Raw genomic sequence first — 14519 nt, forward strand, 5'->3', positions numbered from 1 at the left:
GCCACACCTCCTCTGTGAGTCCTCGGCTGCTCAACATTTGAATCTCCAACATTAAAGTCAGAGGGAGTTAGTTGTACCTCAAAGGACTATTAAGAAATATTTGAATATGTAGATAACCCGACTCTCAGCCAACACTCTGTGCTGTGACTGCCCATAGATCGACACAGGGTTTCCAAACAGTGTGTGAGTAGTTCTCCCTCTGCACACTTCCTGCTCACTGATCTCATTTTAAACACAGAATGGATTCTGTGAAATATGAACAAAAGTGAAACATTTTAACCTCAATACCACTGTTTTCCCCAACAGGCAACAGAGAGGGATAACAGTCCAGGAAATTAGTCTTAAATTGATTACATCTAGTTATCACTCATTTTTCTCTCACACATAGCTCTACGATTACTCACTGTTTTTGTTTGCAACAGGTGGATTGTGTTTGGGAACTATTTTCAGTTGCAGATTTATCCACATTTGCACGTTGCTCAACCAAGTATTTGCAGCTTAACTCTCACAAACCGTCTTAAAACATGTTTCTTATGAAAAAGTATATCCTCCTCATTGAGAAATGTATTATTTACATGTGAACTAAACCCCCCTTCATTTTCAATGAAGTCTGCTGGAATTTCAACCCCAACTTTACTTTTTTATAGAAGGGGATAAAAACTTAGAGGCTTTTTTTGTCCCTTACTGCTTTTATCTTTTTATCATCATCACAATTCTGCCCCAAAGCTATGATAATATCAGAGAAATTAAGTCTGAATGATACTTAAAAATTCTTTTTTTCCAGTTATGTTTTAGGACGTTTAGAGCATAAACTGTATAAAACATGGACGTAGTCTCCTCGACGTCACCCATCTGTTTCTGAAACAGAAAATGAAACAAATCGGCTATTACGGCCATATTGGTAGAAAAAAAATTCACCCCCCAACAGTGTGTGTTGATAGTGAAATTAGCGACTCAGACAGGAGACATTTTTTGAACCAGGCTGTAAAAAGGTTAATTTCTGCTTTGAAAACAGCTTTTTTTGGCTTGGTGTGTATGTGACTTCTGGTACTTCCAGAGCCAGCCTCAAGCAGACACTCGAGAAACAGCAAATTTTTAGCACTTACACATTGTCTCATATTCTTAGACCAAAGGTTGCCGCTTAGTTCAAAGAGAATAAGTACCATGTTGTCTGAGGTTGTCCTATTTTTAAGAGTTCTGACTTTATTTATTTAATATTCTAAGATTTTGTGGTTATATTAGCATTAAGAGAAACAAAAAGTCATCAAGAGGTTTGATTGAAATCCCAGAATTTTCAATTTGCAGTCAGAGTCTCACTTTTCTTTCAATATGACTCAAAAAAGATCATCAGACCTTTGGAAAAGAAAAAAAAAGTACTGGAAATTCTCTTTTGTTTCCTGACAGCCACCTTTTTAAGTATCAGAAAAAAAGCCACTGTGAGCTGTGACTGTTCAGGAGAATACACTTCCAGCAAATTTTTGGGTTGATGGGATTATTTCAAGTAACCAGGAATGATACGCTGAACAGGATGGAAAAAAAAAAAACATTTGACATTGCCAAATGTTTCCAATGGGAATTAGAAAATTGCCTTTGCATCCATTCATGTCAAGTGCCACTGATTCGAAATGCTTAAATTGTTAGTTAATGGACTTTAACTTCCCATGAGACAAAAAGAAAATCTCAACGAGTGTTTTATTTTTGGTAGAAAATGAGTGTTTTTGTCTTATTTTCAGTATAAAATATGTTTTTATCCTCAAATAGAGCCAAATTCACCTGACTAGTCCAAAAAATGTCTTTTTTCAAGTTATTTAAGACAAAATAATGAGGTCTGAATTGCTTAAAACATGTTTCAAAAAAATCTGCCAATGGAACAAGAGAAAATTTACTTGTATTCAGACATTATCCTAGTTTCAAGCTGGACTGGTCAGTTAAATGTGTCTCATATTAAGTCTAAAAAATTTTTTTTACTGAAATTAAGACAAAAACGCTTGATGAGATTTCAGTTTTTTCCAGTGTATGAGCCACATCCAGCAGACAATTCAAGACAAACGTTGCACTTAAAAGTATTTAAGGAATAAACAATACAGGTGTCATTTTCTTGTCTTGTAACATCTTGGAATATGACATTTTTTTGGACTTTTGGGATGAATGTGGCTCGTATGAAATCAAATAAGAATTTTTACTAAAATAAGACAAACAGTTGATCAGATTTTTAGTTTTTCTGTGTTTGCTGTTTGCAACTTTAAAAAATTTAAGGAGGCAAAGTTTCTGAAAATTTCTTGAAAATTTTGTAACTTGATTTAAAAAAAAAAAACTATTATATCCTAGAGTTAGTCTTTTTTGTGTCCTTATTGAAATGTTTGTTAAAGAAACACTTCTGACTCCTGCTGTTTGTGTGTTTTCTTCTCTCCTCTCTCAGGGATGATGGTGGTGATCGTCCTGCTCCTCATAGCCATCATAGTCGTCGCTGTGTGGCCCGTATAGGAGGTCAGAGCTGTTGCCAGCGACTTTGCAACGACAGGAGACTACGACTTCTACTTTTAAACATTTTGCATCTACGGCGTGCACATGTACAGATATTCTTTTAAACGTCTTTCTCATCAGATTCGATTTCTTATTCTTTCTCTTGGGTGACACAGAGGTTAGTTGTTGCTTCCTTACTGAGGCAATGTGGAATAAAGAAGTCTTTCAACAGAACAGTTACAGCTGTTACTTCTGTATAAATCTTTCTCTGAATTCATGATGCCAGTGTCTTGCTCATTAACCTGACAGTGTGTGAAAAAGTGAAATGATTCGTCTGATTTTGAACCCTCTGAGCCTGGACTGTGGGGATTGTTGACCCAGCAGCAGGACCTCCCGCAGCCTGCAGGATCTTTCCTCCCATAAGTCTGTCTGTGGTCTGGCTGAGCTTCACACTTCATACGCTCATTCCTCCAGCTCTGCGATATTCACACTCACTCAGCCGTGCTTTACTGTAGCAGCTGTAATGTTATCATTTGTCTTGGGATTTTATAATGTTTATAGAATAACTCGAAGCCAAAACAAGCAGCTCTGCTGTGTTACTAACATGGCTCTCTTCCTTTCCTGTAAATCAACTCAACTTGTAATTTCTAATAAATGACATTTACAGTTAATGCTCCCTGGACTTCTGTTTATCTGCGTTCATGCTCCGGTCTTTGGAGTGTTTTGAAACCTGACTCTCAGCTGTGGTGAGGCTTTTTCCAAGCTTCAACAAACAGGTACCACTTCCATATTTCCACAGTTAAACCCACAGTATAAGTTTTGTTCACTGGTCCTGTGATTAATACAGTTATTGTTTGACTCTGAAGTCTAAGGTTTGTTTTTTCTCTATACCACACTGCTGCTTCAGAGAAAGAAGCTCTGATCACAGAGTTAAAGGGACCAGCTTTAACAAAACCAGTAAAACCAGAAGTCTTGACGTGGGTCTGTTTCCTGTGAGGGAAAACTGCAGAAAAAGCAAGAGATTTGAAAAAGTGCTGAGTTTTAGACGAAGTTAAGGGGTTAAACTGCTTGGTTAAAAAATCCTTGATTAGGATATGCATTTTTTGTATGAGCCTTAAAATAAAAGTTGCTCTAAGTTTAGTGTCTGTGTCTAGGAACGGCTAATTAGACACATTTTACAAAGGCTTCGAGGTTAAACTTTTTAAGTATCGCGTTAAAGGGACTATTTCCTCAGTGGAAGTCATCAAAATAAAGAAATGGTGTGATGCTTTTCCATTAAAAAAAACTGACAACTTAAAAATGAACAGACAGATGTCGATACCAAACACGGGCAGGTTCAGATTATGAGGTCCTTTCTCAGAGTAATCCCAGATGAGACTGTTGTCTACGTTGGCCGGTGGGTGTCAGACGATTTGCTAAAACACAATGGGAGTTTAAAGAGGTTACTTATTCAAATAGACACAGAAAAGTTGTAAAAGTAAGTTAGTGATTAACTCTATCTATGAAGAAGTAGCTAGAAAACATAGCTTCGGAAGGGTGTTACCTTGTGATATCCTTCATAGTACTTATATTTCTTTATTTTCGTTAGCATTGGAGCTATATTTATCATAGCTAAAGTTCTAAAAGAAAAAAATCATTAACTAACTCTCATAATTTTTCTGTGTCCGTTAGGAAAACTGTCCACTTAACTTCCATTGTGGCTTTTGCATTCGCGTTGTTGCTGACACCTATTGGCCACCGTAGTTGTCTGCTCTGAGCTGCTGGTTCAAAAACTCAAGTATTAAGAGGGGTCGAGTCTTTGCACAGTTTGATAAGTTCTGGGGTCCTGGAGCTAGAGTTTCTTCCTTCAGAATACCAAAGTTATCATGTGACCAAAAGAATTGCTCAACTTGTGATGTCACACATTGGTTGTTCTTGCCCTTCTTTAAAGAGCACAATAAACGCATCATCGACTTTATTGAAACATTGTGATCTGATCCTTGTTGGTGAGAAATTTCTTGCCATTCCAATGTCAGTTAAAATAGAGAAACACTGGTTACTCACTGACTACATTTACATGCAGTCAATATTTGGTTGAGGTTAATATTCCGGTTTCTGGAACCTTCGGAATAACCTGTTTACATGGTGTTCCCATCAAAACGGGGACGCACAGGCAACATCTCGAAAACATCATGACGCAATGCCGTCATCTCCGCTTCGTCTTGCTGTATCCATAGCAGCAACAGCAGCAGCAGCAGCAGCATGGCAGACTTCTTGTACTCCAAAGACCAAGATTCCTTGCAAATAGAACATGTGCAGAACACATATTAATGTTCCTTTGGATGGGAATATCCCGATAGGTGTATACATGACCAACTATTGGGGTTAAAAAAGGAGTAACCAAGGGGTGATTTGGGGGTTTCTAAAAGGGTTATTGGTGTTTACATGGCCTTTGGGCAACTGGGTTATTGCTAGTGTTCCAAATATGAAAGGGTTATTGACTGTATGTAAACGCACTGACTGACAACTGTGGGGGAAGCTTCTGGAGAGTCACAAGAAAGCAAGAAAGAAGGCTGGTAGGAAGGGAGGGCGTTCCCGTGGTGTAGGACAAATGCAATAAATCAGTTTCTGAGTTGAATATGCAAATGAATCTGGAGCTTTGCCTTTTTCACTGTACGTCACATTAACCCATCAAGACACCGTCTGAAAGACCCACCACATTTGGCCTTAAAGGTACATACACATTAATGTTGCAGGCAAATAGTATTTTGTTAATGCAAGGAACACACATTTTAAAGCATGTGAACACACAAAGATCCCAGCCTGAGATATATGAAGATTTCTCAGGCTTTAAATATTGTATCAGAGAGTAAAACCCTCTCTTTAAAGTCAATTTGGTAGGTAGATATGCAAAAGGCAGAAACATCCTCATCAGCAGGTTGCTTTAGCAGGAGAATCTCTGACATTTCCCCTCACATTATTTATTACAGCACAGAAAATCAAGAAAGCAACGACTGCATGCAATCAACATAAAAATAAAGACTGAAATGAACAGAGGCAGATGAGTTTTCAATGTAACAAGAGTTTATTTCAACCGAAAATCTGATTTTAGTTCTACCAGGTTGGTGTGTTCAGTAGTTATTATTTCCTTCTTTAATGGCAACAATCTAAACGACCACAAACAAAGTACAAAAAAAAAGTTGAAAAAGACAATAAAATCCACAATGTCTTGTGTCATTAAATATATTCATATATAAGAACCATAATATATTAGTACGCATCGTAAAACAACATTGCAAAAAGTCTTGGCAATGGTGACAATTAAACAACATTTACAATTCATAGTATGAACACAAAGCAATGCTTTGACGTGTATGTGTGTGTGTGTGTGTGTAGCAAGCTTGTTGCTCAGGAGACGGATGGAAAATTTACAGCATGAGGCTACACGGATTATAGAGGTGAGATTACAGATTAGAAACAGAAATGAGGATGATGAGGAAATGAAACGCAGGAAGAGTGATGTCATCGATTAGCAGGGATTTAAAACGTTTGATTTATTTTAATCACTTTGAATCAATTTATTTATTTTCATCATCGATGAGGCATTTCAGTCTGTTCAGAGAATTCCTGGAAACAGAAGTTATTGTCATCCAAACAAAGGAAGTAGAGCCTCCACCAGATGAAAAACATGTGTCTCCAGCAGATCTTAAACACTTTCAAGTGTTTTTTTTTCCACTCGGAGGTGTTAAACATAACGATGTCCAACAGCAAACATCAAACAACACCAGCATCATGCTCTTCACTGAGACGAACCCCACTGGATGATACGTTACAAACACTGTGAGTTTTCACAAACCTGAGCTGTGTTTTCACCACGCATTCCTCGAAGAAACCCAAACTGAACTGCCACACAAATTCAAAAAAAAAAAAAAAAGAATGTGGTTCGAGTCAAGCAGCACCAAGTGATTGCGATTCAGCACCTTTCTCTCTCTCGAGTGTGGAAGTGAAGAGAATTAACGTGACAGGTGAATGGGACACCGCGGCTCCTGAGTGTCCGTCTACAGAGAATGTACAGTCGTGCATTGTTGTTTGTGAGGACTCTGATGGTATTTAACTGCTTCCTCGTGGGGGTGTGGGATTTATTCAAGATGAAATGGGTGAGCGTGAAGGGGAACTGCAGAAAAACATCAAGTGAAGTGAGTGTTTCTTTGTGGTAACTTCTGCATCCCGCGAGGTAAGGAGATACTTTTTATTTCTACCCTATGCACTGCAAAAACTGAAATCTTATCAAGAGATTTCGTCTTATTTTCAGTAAAAATGTCTTTTAAGACTCATAATGAGCCACATTCACCTAATCAGCTCAGAAAAATGTCTTATTGTTTAAAAACAAAAATGTGGTTTGAATTGCTTTTAACAAGTTAAAAAAAATCTGCCAATGGAACAAGAGAAAAGTTACTTGTTTAAACACATTATTCTACTTTAAGCTAATTTTTACGCAAACTTCTATTCCATTGGCTGATTTTTTGTGACTTGTTACGAGCAATTCAGACCTCATTTTTGGCTTTAAATAACTTGAAACAAGACATTTTCCTGGACTGGTCAGGTGAATGTGGCTCATATTGAGTATAAAAAGACGGTTTTTACTCAGAATAAGACAAAAACACTTGATAAGATTTCATTTTTTTGCAGTGTGATGTAACATTTTTAAGACTTAGAGTCTTTTCCTTTAAGATGTATTTTGACACACGATACAAAGTAGAGCTTTTTCATTGCTGGTGTAAAAGTATGCACTTGAAATAACACAAAATCTGCATTCTTGCACTTGTGACAAATTTATGCAAACGTCTTGCACCAACACGACATAGAGGTTGCATTTTACTCACTACAATAATCCTCCTCGGTGACTTTTACACGTTTACTGATCATTTTGTGGCAAGAGAAGGAAAAAAAAGTACAAAAATGTAGCTGTAAAAAATAAAGCCAAAAAAAAGTAAAATTTTATTTTTCAGCCATAAAAGAAAAAAAAATGTTAGTGTTTAGATTTTTAGCTCAATTCAAGAAAATTTGATGTTTTTATTTTTATTTTTTAAGAAGTTTCGGTAAAACTGGGTAATACTGGTAGCACGTCTTTTCGTGAAATCCTGCTTAATTTATGAAATAAACAAAAAAATTAATAATAACACAGGTGTTAACTACTGAAAGTGGCATAAAGTGGTTTTAAAAGTTGTCTTTTTTAACAAGTACCCTAGAATTTAATCTTTAGTAGCGCCAATGAAAAAAATTTCCAAGGCAGGTTTGTTCAAAAACTGAAGTACCAGAATTTCAACAGGAGCCAAAATGGTCCAGAATTATTTTGCTCTATCTGCTGAAATTTTAAAAAGGAAAAAATGAAGGAAAACACGTCTCACGTTTCTAGAGTCGCAGATAAACCAGGAGAGCAAAAATGAAAAGCACTGATGGATAAACGTGCGATGAATTCCTGAAGCCAAGGGGAAAAAGAAAGTTTTTATGGCACATTTCTCAAAATTTCACCCTCAATGAAACAAACTCGCTTCAACACTCTGAAGATAAAACAAACAAACAAAAAAAACTGCAGTGGTTATTGAGTGGCTTTATCTGTGTCGTTTTTTTGAACCAGCAGTAAATGTCCATAAAATTAAATCATAAAAATATAATGATGTCATACTGAGATAAAGAAACACAAATAACTTTATATGCTGGTAATAGGTGCAAATTCGGCAAATCCACAAGAGAGACAAAAAATAAACCGTAAAACCAAATCTGCAAGGTGAGCTCCTTCAACAAAAGTTCACTAAAAAACAAGTCATCCTAAATAATTCTCTTCATGCTTCTACACAAAAAAGCAGCGACATAAACAGTCTCTTGTCTGTCCGTGGTCCTCCGTCAGCATCACTTTCTTTTTCTTTTTCTTTTTTTTTTAAATGACCCGCTCAGCTTTCCTTTCCTCTACGTCTGATTCCCCTCCTATGGCTTCTTGCACTTGCCTTTCTTCTCGCGCTGCTGGAACTTCCTGAGCCTGCGCGCCCACGTGTCCCTCCACTGGATAACCAGGCTGCCTTTGTCTGCCACCACCCCACTCTGCCCGGGGGAGTCCTCGTCGTTCCCCAGCAGCAGGTACTTCTTTCCCGGCTTGATCTTGGGGCACTTGCAGGCCACGTCTTTGGCGCGCACCCACAGGAGCTGGTCCCCGCGGCGGATGCGGCTCTCGCCCTGCTTGTAGACGGAGATGATGTTGACGGTGAATTTCCACCACTCTCCGGCTTTGTCTGCCTTCAGGATGTGCACCTGGACGGCTGCAATAGAGATGACACATTATCGCTTAATGAGAGATTTATTACATTCCACGGACATGCAATCAGCTCCTCTGCAAAGAGGTCGTTTTCTTAATAAGACCCCAGTTCTGAAGACGTTTTTACCACTTTATGAGGCTGTAATCACACACAGCAGTCTGTGAGCTAAATGCTAATAACAGCATGCTAACATGCCACCAATTAAAACAAGCTGACACTGGAACATCTGTACATGCACACATCTAATCCTCCTGTTTTTGACCAGAAGTTCCAAGAACTTTTAACTCCAGGAACATGTGCTGAAGGAACTAAACTCAGCACAACAAGTAAGTGAATTAGTGTTTGGTAGATTATGTCTTAGTTATAAGTTACAATTTGTCTTGAAAATACCATTAAAAAGTCAGTTTATTCCTTATCAAAATGAAGCCACATCTGTAAGGAACATGCATTTGTGGGATGAGCTGAATATGTGGGTTACTACAGCCTCATGGAGATTATACAAACCAAGCCAATGACGTAAAGAGGGCCAATAAAAAAAGTGGAGATCAAATGGTGTTCCAGTGTGAAAAGTGACCCTGCAAAATGGCAACATTCAGCTGGATGACCTGTGTCCCTTGCAAGTAGTTTTAGATTACTAGTAGATACTTCTCCAATAAATATATTTTGATTTAAACAATACTAGGTTTAACTTCTTCTGTGTTCAAACAGCTGTTATAAACTGGATATCCACTGACACGCTCAGCTGAAGGTCTCCAGTCTACAGGGTCACTCTTTAAACTGTAACACCGTGAGCTGACAGAGACACATTCACCCCATCAGGCTCAAAGAAGACCATTGTTTAGGAGTTATTAAATCAAGCCAACAGCTGAGTGTGATGTTATTATGGATGGAGGGGGAAATAAAAACACTGTGGGTCCTCCACCAATCAGAGACATTCAGCACTGCACCCCCCCCAAAGTTCCTTGTTAGATTGATCGCTCCAGGAACTAAATTTAGATCCTGGTTCTTTCTGTTTCTCCAAAGTTCCCTGGTTCCTGTAGAAGGTTTCTGCTGTTGAAAAGCACCAAGAGGTGTGCTCAACAAGTTTCACAACACACTTTTTAGCTCATATCTTGGTTGATATGGCACCCTGATTAAGTCCTGAGGATATGTTTTAACAGGGTTCCTTAAAAAGTCTTAAAAGGTATTGAATTCATGACTCTAAAAACAAGGCTTTAGATAGCCTTAAAATGTCTTAAATTAATCTTTCAGAGACAGCACAGATTTTTGCACATCTACTCCTCAGGCAGGTGCTTTGGATGAAGACAAAAAAATCCAAATTTAGCAGAAGAAAAAGCAAAGGCATGATCGAAACGTTGCATTTTAGTTTTTCTTTCTGGAAGTTGGCCAGTGTGTAGGATTTTTAAATCAATTTTTAAAAAATGTTGACACATGTTAATATGATTGTAAACGGTCCAAAATCTCAAGAGAAGTGCCAACTTTTTTATTTTTTTTTAATAATTTACCTAGTGACTCTTGAGGTAACACCACACAACCACAATAGTGGAACCGACAAAAATTGATGTGGTTGCAGTTGGGACTCTATTAATTGTCCTTAACTCAATGTAAATGATGTGGTGTTTTTTTCCATTTGTGTTTATCGTGAAGTTGGTCTTGAATTTAATTTCAAATGGCATTAAAAGGTCTTAAAAAGTCTTGAATTTAACTTGCCTTAAGCTGTAGGAACTCTGCTTCTCATCAGAGCAGGTGAGTGTGCTTACATCTGCAACTTAGCAAAAGAAACGTAGCACAGCTGAACTAAAGCTAATACTGGTTAACCTAATTTTGGTTGTAAAACCAAGATTTTGAAAAAAAAATAAAGGAAAAAAAATCTTTTCATGCTCAAAAATTATGAAGAGCTCAATAATTTGTGTTAACTCTTGTATGAAGGCGCTGCCTGATAAAAAGACGCATTACTGCTGCAGATGCATGGACAGATTAAGAGTCTTTTAGACAATACTTTAGATGGTTGTTGAGTTAAGCAACTATGTATGTCTGTCCATTTGTCTTTAAACCCTTGAAACAGTTGCCCAGATATTTTATTTTGAAAAAAATAAAATAGAATAAAAAAATACACAACTTCCTGGTGATGTTCCAGTGAGAGAGAGTGGTGAAATCCAAAAAAGTCAATAAGATCCATCTTTTGGAAATTTCTTTGCCCAATTCTAAGGAAAATTTAAAAAAGCCTCTGAAACTGTGCTGACATATTCCAGTCTTGGCCAAGTGGTTGGAGGACTAACAGAGAGGACTACGTTAGTATTCCCAGAACCACTCTTTCAGCATGAAACCTGTGCATTTGACCCAAAGTTCTCACTTTCAACACCCTCACATCCACTGAAGCCTTCCTGTCACTGTATATTTACTGGTGTTATGAGGATATGTGTGTTGAGCCAGCCGCTGTCCCCCTGCTCCATGAAGATATTCAGATATTTTTATTGTTTCTAATGAGAGCTCAAACTTTGCTCCAATTTGTTGCATCAGCTTTTCAGCGGAGAGTAATCACCACTTCCAAACATCTCTGTCACAATGGAAGGAACAGCTCCTTCATTCTGCCAAGCACACTGTCTCTTTTTCCAGCTGTGGCCATTATTCAAACATCAGACTCCACTGTCCTCAGAAACCATAAGTGAGGAGTTGGCGATTAAAATCTAGCAGGGCACAGAGTGAAGAGAGGCTGACCCCCGCTGAGGCCACGAGGGATCATTACACAGTGTGATGAATTTGGAGAGGACTAGCTTATGGCCCCTGTGCCCCTGAAAGACTCTGTATTTAAGATTTCTTTGGCTGCACAGAATAGTTGCAAAAGAGTTAGTTTTCTCAATCCAGCTGCCCATCAGGATCTGAATTGGGTATTTGCATTCTTCAGTTTGTGGCCATTAAACATATTTGTCTGCAAACTTGGGGAGAAAACAGTGAGTGAGACTCTTCTTCAAGCCTCTGAGTCAAGGTGCTTTTTTTGTTCTCAGATGAACACCTGCAGCAGGTGACATCAGGTGTTCTGTGTTATCACATGTGGCTAACATTAGCAGAGCTAGCACAACCAGCCTTTGAATCTCACGAACATCAGGATTACACCAGATCTGTTTCCGTTCCTTCTCCGCTCTGTTAACTCACACAGGCTGTGTTTTTAGTCCAGCACGTAGCAGGACCGCCAGACGGCTGCAGTCATGAGACTAGGGCCACGTAGCAGGGTATTTGGAAAACCACATATGTCACTAAAAACAATGTTTTCTGAAAAACTCCGGCCAAAATAAAGATTTTGGAAAACTACAGTTTCATGGTTTTGTGTAGACGCTGACAAACTGAGTTTTTAGTTTCCAAAGGTCACAGCTGATTGACGGGGGCTCATTCTGATTGGCTGGCACGGTTTTTACATCTATAAAACACTGCCAAATATTCTGTCCTGTCTGTCCTTGGGTTGTTTTCTATAAAACCATGAACGGTACTGGTTATCAATATGGTAGGAAACTTTTTTCATGTTGTATTAATGAAATGTCTGTATTCTTGATGGATTGACCAGAAATAACCAATCTAAGAAATAGTACTGTCAGGCAATTAAAAAATTAATCGAATTAATTACAGGTTTTGTAATTAATTAATCTAATTTATCTCATTTTAATCTCATATCTGCTTAAGGTCCCCAAATAAAGAATCTGAATTCTAGGACATTGCAATTATTTGCATCCGGCGAACACACAGGAGTAAATAATGTTTTTCAACAGAGGGAGGCGGGGTCTGGTGGAGCTTGTCAATCAAAATCATGCTCATAAAATACTGTGGGTGAGAGCGGTGCGCTCTTTGGATGAGAGCTCAACATGGATATGAGGAGAAGATGTCAGATGACAGAGACATAGCAACACGCTGAAAGTCAGAAGAGTTCAGGTAGCTCACGCTCCAACTGAGGATGTGTCACGGTAGTTCAGAGAGAAAGAGCGGCGTGATCGTGAGAAAAGACGACGAAGATCATGGAGAGGATCAAAGGATGGAGCGCCAAAGATGCATACGATAAAAAAAAAGTATGTTTTGACTGTTTTTGGATCAAAAACAGGAAGATTTAGTAGGATTAACTTTTCCAAGTTAATCACATTTTATTAGTTATTAATAAGATTACTTTTTCTTTACATGCTTTAGGTATGGAGAACTGTGAGTCTGACATTAGATATTTGTTTGTCCTTATGTTGCGGTAATGTTGGTGACAGATTTTAATGTGTCCTTTGAAATTGTTTCAATCGCACTGTCAAGTCATTCATTTGAGCTTTCCCACTCATGTCTGTGTTTTTGCATCCTTTGCTTTTTGATAGGGCACGAGGCGGAGTCCCAGAGGCAGCCAAAGGCACAGACATGTTCTGATTTCTTGTGACTTTCTTTCATCCAAACAATGATGAGCAGTTACCAACCAACTGCCGTTTTTAGTGGGCTTACGCTAACTCATCACAAATTACGTCCGCTATTGATTCAAAACAGGACCCAAAGTTTAAGTATGAAATATGGGACAATTTCGTATTTTTTCTGGGACGGTTGGCAACCCTACATGGGACCCCAGGGGTTCCTGCACCTTTGGCCCCAGTAATGAAACATACTGGGCTCTGAAACTCTAAACCTCTTGAGTCCTGGTTTGGGTTGACTCACAATATTGGTTTGTTGTTGTAGCAAAGGGAATTAACCATCTGCTGTTGACAAAGTCTATTTTATTTTATTTTGAAAGTCACCGGGTGTTTTAATGTGGTTGCAGTGCCTGACTTCCTGTCCTCTGGCATGGGGCCAAAACCAAAGTCTTTTCACTCATCTTGGCATCATGATATCTTTTTACAGTTTGCAGAGTTGCGGGGTAATGTATTTATTTGTAGATACGTAGCACTATTGTTTGAAACAAGGCCTGATCTTGGATCATTAACAGGCAAATACATACAAGTGAGACGACTTCAGGATCACAGGGCCTTTAAAACATCAGTGTCCAGATTTATGACACTATGGATTCTTATCAGCTCTCTTGTCAAACAGATTAACACCGAAGAGAAGTTAAAACATGAGCAAGAATAGATGCAGCATGTACATCGTATCCCATGCTGAGTGCTGAACAGAGGCAACAAACACAAGAAGAATAAAGAAGTCTGAGAGTGAAGCCTGCAGTCCTGTAAGTACAGAGGAAGTATAAGAGGACTTCACACAGATCTGATTAATATCGTACATATTGATACACGCAGGGTTTGGATCAATGAAAGGAAACTCTCTGAAGGACCAAACCAGCTGATTCATCATGTGATATCACCCACAGTCTTCCAGCTAATGCCTCTAAGAGCCCACAGTAGCCTCTAAATCACGTTATGAATCACTGAGCTCTGTCAGAGGTAATGGACATAATGCATGTGGGGCTTTATATCCCTGCTGTATCATACCCAGGCCTTTCCCATGGAGGATAAAACAGAATCTATACCACAGGAGTGTAATGATGGAGTTTTATTAACCACCGTTTTTCTGGGATGCTATCACTTATCGCTGTTTTTACCCATATTCATGACATGATGTGATACTGCAGCTGATACTAAGACAGCCCAGACTACCCAGTCAGCCTTTCTGTGTGGATTTTGCATGTTCTCCCTCCCTCTCTGAGTGGAGCCGGGTGACAAAAATAATAATCTTTTTTTTTCTTTCAAGAGTCTAATCACTTCCTGACACTATCTGACAACCTATTTTATAGTCCCGGAAAAAAAAAAAAACAAGAACGGC

General features: G+C 38.5%; 2 protein-coding genes across 2 annotated transcripts in view; one reads left to right on the top strand and one right to left on the bottom strand.

Moving 5' to 3' along the window:
• Window positions 1-3134, top strand: part of stx8 (syntaxin 8) — a 59035-nt gene extending 55901 nt beyond the window's left edge. The window contains exon 8 of the mRNA XM_074696748.1: window positions 2420-3134. Within this exon, the coding sequence (XP_074552849.1) occupies window positions 2420-2484 (65 nt within the window). The 3' untranslated portion in view covers window positions 2485-3134. The remainder of the gene's footprint in view (window positions 1-2419) is intronic.
• A 2435-nt stretch (window positions 3135-5569) lies between these two features.
• ntn1a (netrin 1a) overlaps window positions 5570-14519 on the bottom strand; it is a 92970-nt gene continuing 84020 nt past the window's right edge. The window contains exon 7 of the mRNA XM_074689341.1: window positions 5570-8756. Within this exon, the coding sequence (XP_074545442.1) occupies window positions 8428-8756 (329 nt within the window). The 3' untranslated portion in view covers window positions 5570-8427. The remainder of the gene's footprint in view (window positions 8757-14519) is intronic.

This window comes from Halichoeres trimaculatus, unplaced genomic scaffold (genome assembly GCF_033239565.1).
Source record: "Halichoeres trimaculatus isolate MK-OKI-2021-1 unplaced genomic scaffold, fHalTri1.1 fHalTri1_scaffold_2, whole genome shotgun sequence".
NCBI classification, from domain to species: Eukaryota; Metazoa; Chordata; class Actinopteri; order Labriformes; family Labridae; genus Halichoeres; species Halichoeres trimaculatus.